Below are 15,027 nucleotides of genomic sequence, written 5' to 3' on the forward strand. Positions count from 1 at the left end.
GTGTGTGCGTGCATATGTGCATCTGTCTGTCTGTCTCTGTGTGTGTGCCTGCCTGCCTGTGTATGTCTGTCTGTGTTTGTGTGTGTGCCTGCCTGCCTGTGTATGTCTGTCTGTGTTTGTGTGTGCGTGCGTGCGTGTGCGTGCATGCGTGTGTGTGTGCGCTGCCATGTGTCTGAATGGCCAGTGAGGTGCCTCGTGCACGCTCAGCGCGCACGTGCTTTTGCTCGGGGCGCTCACCGGGGGGCGCTGTCCTCTCTGATCAGATGCCCGAGGCGTCGGCGCAGGGAGGGGCCCGGGGCGGCGGGAAGCAGCAGGTGTCCCCCCACGCGCTGGCGCTGTACCAGCAGCAGATCACCATGGCGCACGAGTCCTCGCAGGAGGGCTCCCCCCACGGCAAGCAGCAGAAAGCGCAGGTGCACCCCCAGCAGCAGCAGCAGCAGCAGCAGCAGCAGCAGGCTGACAGGGAGGCCCACGTCAGCAGCAGCCCCCGCGTCCGGACCCGCAGCCCCGCCTCCACCGCCAGCGACAAGGACGGTACGAGAGGCCTTCCTCAGCGGCCTGACACTAGCGAGAGGGCCTTGCACAGGAAACGGCAGTTTCACGGGTCTTTAAATGTGATTCTGATGAATAATTGGCGCCAAAGCCTGTCTGTTGCATATGTAATTCAGCAGATGTAAAATGTGTTTGTGTTTGCTCAACTATATGTGAAGATTCATCTGTAGCAGTTAACCTTTGGCTTTTCTGTCATTGGTCAGGCTGTAGTTAGTGGGAGGGCACTAATATGCCTTGCCCTGAAAAGTGGCTGGTTTATTGGTCAGTTGTTGAAGCGCTTAGAGTGACTGACAGGGCCCTAGTTAAGAGCAGCATGTGCTGGTAAGTGAGGGTGCCACTGTGAGGAGGGAGATGTGTGCCTCTATGCTGAATATCAGAAACAAACGGGGAAACCGGTTCACCTATATGTCACTATATAGTCTACAACAGTACATGTCAAAATGAAGGAAAGGCCGCAGTACAGGGAAATGTAGTCTTTTGTTATTTGTAGTCCTTATGTGTTCCATTTCCACTGTTGTAAATGTTTGGGCACAAAATGCTCCCGTTTACGCCTCCACGTGCGCTCGCACAGTTGTAATGACACAGCCCGGCTGTGAGCGCAGGCGTGTTTGAGTCACTGCCTGTAGCGCGTCACACAGCAGCAGAGCGCACTTACCCGTTTACGGGCCGCGGAGGCAACGAGGCGTTCGTGGCGCTAATCGAGAGGCGGGGTTAGCGACAGAGAGACGGAGGAGCTGGAGCACCTTCACGCCGCGGGGGCGGTTTTCGGTGGGGAGGGGAGGAGCACATGTTCAGCTTCCGTGTGTGTGTGTGTCCACAGAGATGGAGGGCAACGAGAGGTGGCTACAGACTCTGCTTCACGGATTACGTAGGTTCACCCCTCCCCTTTTACCACTTCTGCCTGTGACACACATTAGCCTCGGGCCCGCCCCCGAGCGGGAGGACGCGCACGGCGTTCCCGCGCACCTGACCGCGACACGGGGCCGCCGCCCGCCGGGCCGCCAGAGGCTCCGCACACGCGTGCTGTAGGAGGAGAGGCGGGGCCTGACCCGGAGTGTGACCCTTCTGTTTGTGTGTCCGTCTCTCCCCCCCCCCCACAGATAAGTCCCGGGCCTTCTCTCCGCTCGGGGAGGGGAAGAAGCAGGGCAGGGGCGCCGAGGACCCCAGACCCGCCAACCTGAGCCGCCCGGTGCTGTCGCCCTACCAGCTCTCGCACCGGGACATGGCCAAGCTGAGCCACGACCAGCACCTGCTGCACTTCAGCCAAGGTGGGCTGGCACTCTGCCCCCCTAAACTACGCCCCCCTCCGGTGGTGTTCTCCACCCCCCCCTCCTCCTACACTCCCTCCCTCCTCACACTCTGCCACCCTCATGCTCCGCCCCCCTCTACCCCGTATGTGGCAGCCCTCCACGCATTCGGCCGCTGGTCAGCTGACCCTCCGCGTGTCTCCGCAGCCTCCTTCCAGGCCGCCCCGCACGGCGTCCCCCTCGGCCTGCCGCAGGACAGCGGCCGAATGGCGGCCGTGCGCCCGCTGCACATCCCCGAGCCGCCCCCCCTCATCTCCTCCTCCAAGCCGGGCGGCTCCATCACGCAGGTGAGCCCCGCCCACGCCGGCCCCGTCACCGCCCGTGCTTCAGAGCGGCCCGAAAGCCCGCCAGGACAGACGTCCGTCCCTGACGCTCGCTAACCCCCCGCTCCTGTACCCCCCCGCCCCCCAGGGTACCCCGGTCCAGCTGCACAGCCCGGCCCACGGCTCGGAACAGGGCAAGATCCCCGCGGGGCCGCTGGGCCTGTCCTGGATGGAGCCGAAGAAAGCGGGTGAGTCCAAGTGTCTGGAGTGGGTGACACACTCCCAGCCCTGGTTCGCTGGTGAGTGGCCTTTCTTCCCGTACGCAATTCGGAATGCCCGACCATGCACCCCCGCCACCTTCCCTGACCGAGGCTCCGCCCCCGCCCCCCACCCCCCCCTCTGTCGTTCCCTCCCGCAGGGCCGTTCGCCGTGGTCAAGCAGGAGCAGCTGTCCCCCCGCGGTCAGGCCCCCCAGGCGGAGAACCTGTCCACCCAGGGGACGTCCTACGACGGCTCCGCGGGACGGGGTGAGGACGCGCCGCTCTCCCTCTGTAGCGCTTTTCGGAGACTGCCCCCCCCCCGTAAACTCACCGTTTCTCACGCTCATCTCCCTTCAGTAGGGTCCATGCCTGCCGTCCAAGGCGGCAGCATCACTAAGGGTCTCCCGGGAACCAGGGTTCACCAGGACACGCCCATCTCCTACCGAGGGGGGTCCATCACTCAGGTATGCCTGAGGCCCAGGCGGCCCTTAAAACACTCGTGTGCATCTCACTTTGGGTTTCTGTTTCTCAAGCGTAAATACCTTCTGATATGTCAGTAATGTGCCCTCAAATATAGCTTTCTGTTCTTCTGATAAATGTCACATTTATCAAATCTGGCTGGTTTTATAATGTGTCATAATGCTTCAGTAATAAAATGAGAATGTTAACATTCTAGCATTTTACCATTCTGTTGGAATATTCATTTGATGTCTGAATCTTCCGGTTATGTCAGAGTGTGTTAAAGTGCAGAGCATGCGCAGTCACAGCCTGCAGTTATGTAAGAATGCACAGCTTGACCTCTCTGGGTAGCTCATCAGCAGTGAAGCGCTGCTGAACTGAGGCTGATTGTGCTCAGCGTAATGACACCCCACTTTGATTTCATCCACATTGTGAAGTGAAAGAGGTTTACTTTTCCAGTGTTTTCTTAGTTTTACCCCTAATATCGACAGGTTTTCAGGATTTCACCAAATACACTTTATGACCAAGAGTATCTGGACCACCCCTTAGTTAGTATGGGGCTGTTTTAATGGTTTGGGCTTGGCCCCTTAGTTCCAGTGAAGGCAGATTACATTACATTACATTACAGGCATTTAGCAGACGCTCTTATCCAGAGCGACTTACACAACTTTTTTTTTTTTTTTTTTTTTTTTTTTTACATAGCATTTTTACATTGTATCCATTTATACAGCTGGATATATACTGAAGCAATTTCGGTTAAGTACCTTGCTCAAGGGTACAACGGCAGTGTCCTTACCCGGGAATCGAACCTGCGACCTTTCGGTTACAAGCCCAGTTCCTTACCCACTACGCTACACTGCCGCCTAATGCAGTGACATTTTCAACAATTCCGTGCTTCCAACTTTGTGGCAACAGTTTGGTGAAGGCCCTTTCCTGTTTCAGTATGACAGTGCCCCCGGGCACACTACGAGGTCCATGTAGAAATGATTTTGTTGAGATTTTTTGGCGTATCTTCTAAAATAGCCGTTTTTGAGATTTTTGTACGTTGAAGACTGCGTCTACGGAATTCCACGTGGAATAGCAGAGAAGTTTGGGGCCCGAGCGTGCAGTGAGAGCTGAAGGAGAGGATCACAGCGTGCGTCAGCAGCGCTTTAAGGAGCGTAGCTGCGGGAGCTCAGAGCTCCGCCGGCGCCGCTGATAGCCAGAGGGCACCTCTCCATACGTTTAAAGGGCGGGAAGCCGACGTGCCGTAACCAACGGCGACCAGAAGCCGAGGCCCTCCCGCCGAGGATGACATAACCGCGCGGGCCGCCGCGTCTCCCTCGCCATAGAAACGGGCGCATCCTGCCGGCCCCCCTGTTCCTTTATGCATCTGTTTGCTCTCTCCCGTCCACCTGCCACCGCCACAGAATCACACCACTTTTCACCCACTTATCTCGCAATAAGTCAGCCCGGCGGCCAGGTGTCCAGGGCGGAATAGAGGGGGTGAGGGGGTGGGGGGGGCCTGATTTTCTGCCTGAAAAGATAACTAATCGAAAGGGGGGGGTGGGAGGCCATCTAATTAAAGGGCAGAGAAGCTCCGTGCTGGCTGTGTTTGCGTAGGCTTGGGTCCAGTCCAGCGGGGCCGTGGGCTTTGGGTACACAGAGATAAGCCCCGTGTGTTGCATCAGGTGTCTGTGGCGTCCCCCCCCCCCCCCCCCCTCCCCGCACCGCCGCTGTGGGGCAGATGGGCCGATAACGGCTGCTGCCGGCTGCAGTCACCCGATCCGGTAACCGGAGCGCCCTCTCCCAGGGGCCCCGGGCCTTTTCGGGGCCCTTAGGAGGGAGCGGGGCCCGCCTCTCTGGAGAAGAGGTCCCCAATCAAACCGGACAGGGGTTCTGTGTCTAATGCAGAAAAAGAGCCAATGTGCAAAAAGAGCCGCCCCCTGCCCCATCCGAACGGCCGCTGCTCTCTATGGAGACGGGACGGTTGTCAGAGCAACCCCCCCCCACTCCCAACTAAGCCCAAATTAGATGTTCTGGGAAAGTTGGGCTGTTTCACTCTCCCCTTGTATTTGCGGTACTGATTGTCATTTGGCCTCATACCATCAGTAACGTGCAGGCCCAGTAGGAGGACGTGCAGATCTCAGTTGACCCACGGTGTTGTAAGTGGGTCGCCATTCATCACGTATTTGTACTGCTTGTTCATTTTCGGTGGCTCAGATACAGCAGCTGTGCGCAGATTTGCTTGAAGTCTGTGTGTGCTCCGTTGCACACAGGGAATAAGGGATTTAAATAGGAAATAAAGCGACATGCTTGTTGCTGGCTAAGCAGCAGGGATAACTGAAGCACTGAGGTACACTTCCTGTGTCTCCCCCCCCTCACCCCCACCCCCCATGCACAGGGCACCCCGGCGGACGTCCTGTACAAGGGCACCATCACCCGCCTGATCACGGAGGACAGCCCCAGCCGGGCCGAGCGGGCGCGCGAGGAGGCCCTGTCCAAGGGTCAGCTGGTCTACGAGGGCATCAGCGGGCACATCCTCTCTTACGAAAGTGAGCGCCGCACCCGCACAGCTGATCAGCTGACCTCCCCTGGGCTCCCGCCATTGGGTGGCAGTGTCTGGTGGTTATGCAGTTCCCCCTACATGAGCTGAAAGCCTGATTCTCAGGTTGGGCATTGCTGTTAAACACTAAAGAAAAGGGACTTAGCCTTAACTGATTCAGTAATTACCCAGCTGTATACAATAAGCAGCTCCATAAGGCTAAGACAGTACAGTTAAGTACACTGGTGTATTATACTGTTAAAAGATGTCAAACACCTTTTCTTGCATATAATTGGAAACAGTGTGTGTTTGTCCTTTCAGATTTGGTTACTGTGTTCCTTGGAATTTTTATTATTATTCATTTATTTTATTTTTTGCGTTTTGCCACTAAAATATTTGTAGGAAGTGCCTCTGTTCAATCTTGTAGGATCTCATTTGCACATTTTGACCCCCGCACTCTCACTGTTGTTTAGAAAAATACTGCATCTAAAGAGATGTAAGAAACCGTGAAATATGGTTAAATGTGTGATTTGCCATCAGGAACGACACCTCAGAACCCTAAAGAGGAGGGCAGGGGAGTCCCGGGTGAGATTCTGGGGCTGAAGCGTCCCTATGATGTCATGGAGGGGGGAATCTCCCGCGGCCTGCCCATCCGGGACTCGCTGTCCGCTGCAAACTGCGAAGGTGCGTTATGGGTACTGTAGGAATCAGGGACAGTAATTGTGAAGGTGCATTATGGGTACTGTAGGAATCAGGGGCAGTTCTAATGGAGCCACAAAGCAAGCTTTCTGCCTCTCTTTCTGGGACTGTTCTCACAGTGTAATAGTGTTTCTGTCTCCCTTTCTCTTTCTCTCTCTCTCCATCTCACTCTCTTCGTCCCTCTCTTTTCCTGTCTCTCTTTCTCCCTTTGTGTGTCTGTTTCTCCCTCTCTGGCCCTGTCTCTCCCCCTGTCTCTGTCCCTCTTTCTTCCCCTCACTCCATCTCTCTCCTCCTCTCACAGGGCTGATAGGCAGAGCCATGCCCCAGGAGCGGCACAGCCCACACCACTTCAAGGAGTCGCACCACATCCGCGGCTCCATCTCGCAAGGTAAGGCGCCCCCCCTCCCCGTGTCTGTCCGTCAGTGCTCCTCGGCCCCGCCTCCCCCCCCACCGTGACTGACAGCCGCCCGCTCCGCCCCCCCCCCCGCAGGCATCCCCCGCCACGTGGACCCCCAGGACGAGTACCTGCGGAGGGAGGTCAAGCAGATGAAGAGGGAGAGCTCCCCGTCCCGCGGCTCCGGCCCGCCCCCCGACTCCCTGAAGCCCCGCCCCCACGAGGGCATGGTGCCCACGGTGAAGGAGGGCGGGCGCTCCATCCACGAGATCCCGCGCGAGGAGCTGCGCCACGTGCCCGAGGCCATGCTGACGGGCAAGGCTGGCAAAGAGGGCTCCATCACCCAGGTGAGCGTGGGCGCATGCGACCCCGAGCACTACTGAGCATCCTCATTTAAACATTACGCTCTGAGCTACCCAAAAATAAGAATGTGTTCAAAACTTTCACAAAATTACAAAAATACTAAACTAATTAATATTAAAAATGCAGTTCTTATACTGAGATATATTGTAAAATTTTTGTTCTTATGTTTTGTTAATGAGCATTGTGAGTTTGTTGTATGTTGTATATTTAGGGGTTTGTTATATACAGGCCTGTGCTTGTGTCCTGTGTTTTAGGGGTTTGTTATATACAGGCCTGTGCTTGTGCCCTGTGTTTTAGGTGTTTGTTATATACGGGCCCTGTGCTTGTGTCCTGTGTTTTAGGGGTTTGTTATATACAGGCCTGTGCTTGTGCCCTGTGTTTTAGGGGTTTGTTATATACGGGCCCTGTGCTTGTGTCCTGTGTTTTAGGGGTTTGTTATATACAGGCCTGTGCTTGTGCCCTGTGTTTTAGGGGTTTGTTATATACAGGCCTGTGCTTGTGTCCTGTGTTTTAGGTGTTTGTTATATACAGGCCTGTGCTTGTGCCCTGTGTTTTAGGGGTTTGTTATATACAGGCCTGTGCTTGTGTCCTGTGTTTTAGGTGTTTGTTATATACAGGCCTGTGCTTGTGCCCTGTGTTTTAGGGGTTTGTTATATACAGGCCTGTGCTTGTGCCCTGTGTTTTAGGGGTTTGTTATATACAGGCCTGTGCTTGTGTCCTGTGTTTTAGGGGTTTGTTATATACAGGCCTGTGCTTGTGTCCTGTGTTTTAGGGGTTTGTTATATACAGGCCTGTGCTTGTGCCCTGTGTTTTAGGGTACCCCCCTGAAGCAGGAGTCGGGCGGGTCGGGGAAGCGGCACGACGTGCGCTCCATCATCGCCAGCTCGCCGCGCTCCTACCACGGCGGGCCCCCGCACCTGGAGGCGCGGGGGCCCGAGCGCGGGCGCTATGAGGAGGGCCCCAAGGGCCGCCCCAGCGCCGTGGTCAGCGCCGCCAGCTCCATGGCCCTGGGCCCCGAGCAGGCGGCCAAGGCCCACCACAGCCCGCTGGGCTACGAGGAGCACAAGGGCCTGCTGCGGGGCCCCTACCCCGGCCCCGCCCACCGCGGCTCACCCGTGTCCTCCCGCGAATCCGGCCAGCGCCAGCACGAAGGTACGCTGCCTTTACAGCGCATTTTTATCCTGGAACAGACCACAGACCACAGGTCAGGTAAGGTACAATTATCCTGAAGTATCAGTTGTCCATAGCCATAAACATCAAGTCTAGTTCGCACAGTAAGCTTTGGCAAAGTCAGTAAAGTTATGGGAAGTCATAAACTGGAAGTGAGGTATGATTACACAAGATATGATAAAGAGCTACAGCATCAGAATGGAGATACAAGTGCAACATGAAAGTGCTAGAAGATGAAGATACAGGTGTTACATGAACGTGCTAGATGTTGGGCACCTAACTGCTATGAGAGTCCCTCTCCTGCATGGACGTGTTCGCTGAGGTAATTGCCTTCTCTCTCGCTCTCTCTCACCCTCTGTGCTGTAGGTGCCAGTAAGTCCCAGCCCCAGGAGCGCAAGGCCACGCCCACACCTCGGGAGATGAGCTCCACCAAGTCTCCGCTGCAGGGTGTGGCCGAGCACCACCCCTCGCTGGCCACATACGCTGGCCTGCTCCAGGGCCTGGGGGCGGACGTGTACCGCGGGCAGATCCCCCTGGCCTTCGACCCCGCCTCCCTGCCCAGGGGCATCCCCATCGACCCAGGTACAGCGGGCCCCCCCTTCCCCCGCCCCCGCGGAGGCACCGCACTCACAACCACCTCCGCCGACTTCTTCCGCGTCCCGTTACAGTCTCTCTCCCTGGCTTCTCACCAACAGCCTACTATCTTCCCCGCCACCTGGCCCCGAACCCGGCCTACGCGCACCCCTACCCGCCCTACCTGATCCGCGGCTTCCCGGACACGGTGGCCCTGGAGAACCGGCAGACGCTGCTCAACGACTACATCACCTCCCAGCAGATGCACCAGTGGCCCGCGGCCGCCATGGCGGCTCAGCGCACGGACCTGCTGAGGGGCCTGTCGCCGCGGGAACAGCCCCTCACCCTGCCCTACTCAGCGGCCCCCCGCAGTGAGGCTCCGCCAAACGCACCCGCACGTCTGTGAACGGCCAAACAGTGTGCTCCTGTCTGCCCCCCTGTGGCTGCACAAACAGTGTGCTCCTGTCTGCCCCCCTGTGGCTGGACAAGCATTATCCTATACCCAGCACTGGTCATTCTCACCTAACCCAGCACTGACCATTCCCACCCTACCCAGCACTGGTCATTCTCACCTAACCCAGCGCTGCCCATTCCCTCCTTACCCAGCACTGACCATTCCTACCTTACCCAGCACTGACCATTCTCATCTTACCCAGCACTGGCCATTCTCACCCCCCCCCCCAGCGCTGGCCATTCCCACCCTACCCAGCACCAGTCATTCTCACCTAACCCAGCGCTGGCCATTCCCTCCCTACCCAGCACTGACCATTCTCACCTCACCCAGCACTGACCATTCTCACCTCACCCAGCACTGGCCTTTCTCACGCTACCCAGCATAGTCTATTCTCACTTAACCCAGCATTGGTTATTCTCACTTAACCCAGCACTGGTCATTATCACTTAACCCAGCACTGCTCATTATCACGTAACCCAGCACTGGGCATTCCCATCTTACCCAGCACCGGTCATTCCTACCTAACCCAGTACTGGCCATTCCCACCTAACCCACCACTGTCCAAGTCTCACCTTACCCATTACTGGTCATTCCCTCCTTATCCAGCACTGGCCATTCACACTTAACCCAGCACAGGCTATTCCCACCTAACCCAGCACTGGTCATTCCCACCTATCCCACTTGATGGGCCAGCTGACTTTGTCACACTGTACCCGATGCTTGTGAAATGAGTCGTGGCCGATGTGGAGGAAACGCGGCTCGATGCGTTTGAGCTGCGGCGGTCCAGGCTCGTAACGCTGAGCTTCTCCCTCTCCTTCCCCAGGGATCATCGATCTGTCTCAGGTGCCACACTTACCTGTCCTGGTCCCTCCCTCCGCAGGGGCGTCCGGCTCCCCCATGGACCGCATCACCTACATCCCCGGAGCCTCCGGTGCCTTCCCCAGCCGGCCCTACACCACCTCCCCCATCTCTCCAGGTACCCCGCCGCTACGCCCATTAGCCTAACGTTCAGTGTCACGCACGGGGGCTGTGCTCTCATTGGGTAAACCAGAGCTACACACAAGCTCAGTGCGAAGAGAGTTTTTTTTACTTCTCATCTGAGGTATTTACATCATCTGACAAAATTATATATCATGTATGAACCATGTGGTTTGCGACTTTATCTGAACTGTTTTACCGTTGTCTGATATCTGAGTGGGCCACTTCTGGGGTACCTCAGTTAGTTCATTGGTAGAAATGAATGCCAGTGTACTACATGTGCTGCTCTCTGTGTGTTATTAGAGGAGTGCAGGCCTGCTTACCCAGAATCCCTCTTGTTTCTTCCAGGCGGACCCTCGCACATGAGCAAGGCTCAAGGAGGATCCTCCTCATCGGAGAGGGAGAGGGACCGGGACCGCGAGAGGGAACGGGAACGCGACCGCGAGAGGGACAGAGACCGGGAGAGGGAGAGAGAGAGAGACCGGGACAGGGAACGGGAGCGGGAGAGGGAGCGAGACCGCGACCGGGAGAGAGAGAGGGAGCGTGAGAGGGAGAGGGACCGGGAGAAGCCCAGCTCTATGGGACAGGGCACTGTGGAACACGCGCCCATCTGGAGACCAGGTCAGTGCTGCTTCCTCATGCCCCATGTATTGGTGGTATAGCCGTATATGCTAGCTATCTCATGTCCCATGTATTGGCGGTATAGCCGTGTATGCTAGCTGTCTCATGCCCCATGTATTAGCGGTATAGCCGTGTAAGCTGGAGGCTGTAATGGCTCCTCCCCTCCCTCAGGCACAGAGCAGAGCCCTGTTGGGAGCGGCGGCGGCGGCGCCCGTGGCTCCGCCCACTCCTACGGCCACCAGCACTCGCCCGTGTCCCCTCGCACCCAGGACAGCCTGCAGCAGCGGCCCAGCGTGCTGCACAACACCGCCGGCAAGAGCCTGCCGGTCTCCGCCGAGCACGCCAACCCCTCCGTCCTCAGGTCAGCCCCGCAGCCCGGCTCTGTGGTGCTCTGCTGCACTCAGCACACGCACGGAGCACGGCTCTGTTACACCGTGTCCTAATTTAACGCCATTCATTTTGAACTCTGATTTTGACTGTCTTCTCTGTGTCTGTGTTTGTCTGTGCATGTGCGTGTCTGTTTGTCTCTGCGTCTTTGTGCTTGTCTGTTTGTGTCTGTGTGTCTGTCTGTGCGTCTATCTGTGTGTCTGCCCCAGGTCTCTGCCGCCGGGCTCTTCGCGTTACCAGGGCTACGGTGGCCACCTGCCCTACCTCGGCCTGGACTCTGCGGTGCACAAAGAGCTGAGCCGGGGCTCCGAAGGGGGCAAAGCTCACAGCCGGGGAGGCAGCGGCGGCCAGTCCAAACACCCCCAGGACCAGCACGGGTCCTCCTCCTCCTCGTCCAGCAAGTCTGAGCCCAAGCTCGTGAGCCCGCCCCCTGGGATGGTGTACGGCGGGGCCTACCCCCCGGCCGCCGCCCACCTGGGGCACCACCCGGGCCGGCCCCACCCGCTGCTGCCCCCCCACCAGCACCCCCCCCAGCCGGAGAGCGGGCCCGGCCGCGGCGACGGCGGCGGCACCCCTAGTAGGGAAAAGACTCATAACAAACTGATGTCCACACAGGAAGTGGAGCTCCGAGCACTCGGTAAGACCACCATGACTGCGGCCAACTTCATAAACGCGATTATCATGCGTCAAATTTCTTGTGATACGGGGATGCCAGAGACGGGCTCGCCCACAGCCGACGGCGAGTGCGATGGTAAGACGCTCTGGAATCCAGGTTCCCCCCCCCCCCCCCCCCCCCCCCCAATTCTCACCCCCTTCCCTCCCCTCGTTTGTGGCCTATTGCACGTTGTGGTGGTTGGCATCGTAAAATAGATTATGCCCGTATAAATGTTTAATTACGGCAGCAATGCTCTTTTGCTTTCTTTGTGATTTATACTTAAACGAATGCGCTTTTGATTTAATATTTCAACGCACGGGAGGTGGGTGGGATATTTAATTGTGATTTATATATATTTTTTTTTACAGCGCTTTTAATTTTAAGCAGTACTGTTATTGGCTTTCATAGTGGCCCCCCTCCCCTTTAAGCTTAGGGCTTGTGCTTACCTGGCTACTAGCGAAACGGCGTATGCTGTGCAGCTAATACTTTCAAAAGAAGCGACACGCCAGCCCATAGCAATCGCATTTTACAGCGACTCATTGAATTAACACGCTGTTGTAGCAGTAGCGAGTACAGCGGTCTGACAGTCTTCCCAGCCATTGCTATAAATATATTTATAACTTCTGTCGTCATACCGCCAGTGAAATATCGAGTCTGACACGTCTGTGAACCTGAGAATATATTTGAAGTGGAGTAACGGCTTTTCTGACAGGCCGCGATAGTGCTGCTTAACCAGCTCGCCCCTGCAGACAGACTCGCAAAAGCCATCAACTGTCACAGCTGCACGCATTCAGATAAATTAACTTACATGCGAATACCGTCGCCATTGGCCACCAGCAGTGATTAACGAACACTGATTGGAGAGTGACAGTTGAACACAGTTCCTAATTGGCGATGCGGTAAGGTCTGGATGGCATGCCTGTGGGTCTCAGGGTCAGTGCCGGTAGCGGGGGGGAAGGGGGGGTCAGTGAAAGAAAGGAAGCTAGGGGGGAGGTGGTGCTGGCCCTGCTCTCTGCCTGCTCATTCTGTTTCACTTTGATTTGCGCTCATCTACCAGCCCCAGCTGTCAGTCAAATTCCTTACTTCCTGTGTTGATGTTTTCCCGCCTTCTACATTTTGCCGTGTATGTGTTTACCCACGTAGGGAGATCAGTGTTTAGTGTACACACAGGTGCACAGACGAGCGTGCGAACAACACACACACACACACACACATACGTGCATCCATACAGACAAGCGTACACACATGCATGCACGCAAACACATACAGAAACACACACACAATCACATATAGATGCAAACGCATATGCTCTCTCTCTCTCTCACACACACACACACAGATTCAAGCACATGCATATGCTCTCTCACGCACACACGCACACACACATTCACACAGTGCTTTCTCTTCATGAAAGTGAGTGATTACCGGAACTGGCCTAGGGTAACCCCTTAAGGCCCCAAGTAGCACAACCTTTGATTTAAACTGTGTCCCTGCCAAGCTTCATTTCCTCATTTCTGTTTCTGAGATAACATTGGAATATAATAGACTTGATTTAGTGTGAGCATGAGTGTCTGCAGCGAAGAGAGAAACCTATCCAATCACTGAACACATCAGAGAAGGCCTTTTCCCTCTTATTTTCATTCTAGGTTAGTATTTTTGGATTGTTTCTATTGTTATTTAAATGACTGACACTTTTTGTTCAGCAGCTAGTCTTCTAAAAATGCACAATTTACAGTACATGCTTTATGGCAAAATTATTTGTTTATGGCAAAAATAGCAGGCTGGCATATTTTGAATTTGGCAGCGTGACATCGCACCTCTTTGGATTTGGTGTCAATAGTGTGTTTTGGCTAACGTGAAAGTTGTGTCCCTACACCATTTCTTCCACGAAACCGCTCGTACTGTACTTCCTTAGGACTTTATTACCAGTTCTGCTTGTGCGGAGTAGGGGAACATGTGGAGACGAGCAGCCTTTCAGCTGCACAGTAGTCCTTGCACACTTGTGGTTTCTTACACACTCCTGTTAGTGGCTTCCTTGAACGAGGCTGCCCTTCACTATGAGTAGCCAGCTTTACCCTAGCATGCACAGCTGTGAGGGCTCTGCAGTATGTGCTTATGAAGATGTGAGGTGACTGCACATGTCTTTGCAGTCCCAGATGTGATCGCAGTAGCTGAGTTGATTTCATACGGCACTTCACTGTGTGCCATTTTCAGTGCGTTTGCTTTGCCTTGCTGTCATACTCGTAGAGGGAGGTTTTTGGACCAAGGTTCGTTAATGAAAAAAAGTGGCGTTTTTCAGGAACTTGGCCCTCTTCGTAAATAGGGAAGTTCCCGCCGTTACCACATTGCTTGCATTATTTTGAAGTGGTTAGCATCCTCCCAGTGGTTACGTCCCGATCCAGCACGTATGGGAGCGATTTGCATTTCTGAAAAATTCAGCCGAAGGTTCTTCTTAACTACTCGGGATTACTGAATCTCGAATCCCAAAAAACGGATGTCAGGAACGCAAAAACACCTTTCGCTCGTCGACCGACCAAAGCCTTCATCTGTCGCGCTAAACCTTAATGCGGGCTTTGAAGCATGCGCCTCAGAAACACAGCAGGGCTTGGCTTAGCCGTGCGGAGTAGGATCCCAGACACTCTCCTTGCTTTCGGGGATCTCCGGCTGTTGCAGTCCGGGCCAAAATCGATGCGACGCTGGCGCCGTTTCAGCTAGCGTGGAGAGGAATATAATATAATATAGTGTTGGCCTGCTCAGTTTACAGACATCATCGCTACAGACAGCAGTGCTGCTGTGTGCGGGTATAGAAAGATCCAGAGGAATTATACGGTACTGACAGGGCCGAGCTCAGGACCATTAAAAACGCACTAATAAATAATGTGCGTCTCTTGATAATACGTTCAGAATGGCATAACCAGTGTTAAATCCGTCCAACCTGCCGCATTCAAAATTTAGGTTTGGGCACATACTAATGGACATGCCCACCCCAGCTCACCACGACAGCTCACCCCCACCCAACCCCCCCCCCCCCATCACCTTCACCCACTCCTCACGTCAGACTTTAGTCCCAGCGCAGTCACCCCCGTGCATAAATGCCGTTTTACGTCCAAGGGAATGACTGGAACGCACTTAAACGCGAGGCAGGAAGTTCTGAGTCCGTCCTCACTCACCTGAGTTAAAGTTCTGTTTCAGTTTTTAACAGGTCCCCTCTGGAGGTCATAACTCAAATAGTATGGACAGGACTTGGGCAGTAAGTCCAGCTAACTCGTCCACACAGACCCCTGAGACAGGCTTCAGACAGACGCGGCAGGCTGGCAGAGTGCGTGTTCTTGTAGACGAGCGGCTCAGAGCGCAAGGTCAGGTTGACCG

The 15,027-nt window shown here is 55.4% G+C and overlaps 1 protein-coding gene across 16 annotated transcripts in view; it reads left to right on the forward strand.

Moving 5' to 3' along the window:
- Positions 1-15,027, forward strand: part of ncor2 (nuclear receptor corepressor 2) — a 138,865-nt gene that overhangs the window by 113,150 nt on the left and 10,688 nt on the right. For 7 of the 16 annotated variants that reach the window (XM_035378736.1, XM_035378722.1, XM_035378724.1 and 4 more), the window contains 18 exons: positions 264-534; positions 1,373-1,420; positions 1,653-1,820; positions 1,956-2,146; positions 2,271-2,421; positions 2,541-2,648; positions 2,739-2,845; positions 5,224-5,374; positions 5,905-6,048; positions 6,365-6,451; positions 6,554-6,804; positions 7,636-7,972; positions 8,357-8,572; positions 8,686-8,934; positions 9,841-9,993; positions 10,344-10,616; positions 10,788-10,977; positions 11,213-11,640. In XM_035378736.1, the coding sequence (XP_035234627.1) occupies positions 264-534; positions 1,373-1,420; positions 1,653-1,820; positions 1,956-2,146; positions 2,271-2,421; positions 2,541-2,648; positions 2,739-2,845; positions 5,224-5,374; positions 5,905-6,048; positions 6,365-6,451; positions 6,554-6,804; positions 7,636-7,972; positions 8,357-8,572; positions 8,686-8,934; positions 9,841-9,993; positions 10,344-10,616; positions 10,788-10,977; positions 11,213-11,640 (3,523 nt within the window). The remainder of the gene's footprint in view (positions 1-263; positions 535-1,372; positions 1,421-1,652; positions 1,821-1,955; positions 2,147-2,270; positions 2,422-2,540; positions 2,649-2,738; positions 2,846-5,223; positions 5,375-5,904; positions 6,049-6,364; positions 6,452-6,553; positions 6,805-7,635; positions 7,973-8,356; positions 8,573-8,685; positions 8,935-9,840; positions 9,994-10,343; positions 10,617-10,787; positions 10,978-11,212; positions 11,641-15,027) is intronic. The other 9 variants (XM_035378733.1, XM_035378726.1, XM_035378730.1 and 6 more) reach the window with 9 other exon arrangements.

Source organism: Anguilla anguilla, chromosome 10, assembly GCF_013347855.1.
Source record: "Anguilla anguilla isolate fAngAng1 chromosome 10, fAngAng1.pri, whole genome shotgun sequence".
NCBI classification, from domain to species: domain Eukaryota; kingdom Metazoa; phylum Chordata; class Actinopteri; order Anguilliformes; family Anguillidae; genus Anguilla; species Anguilla anguilla.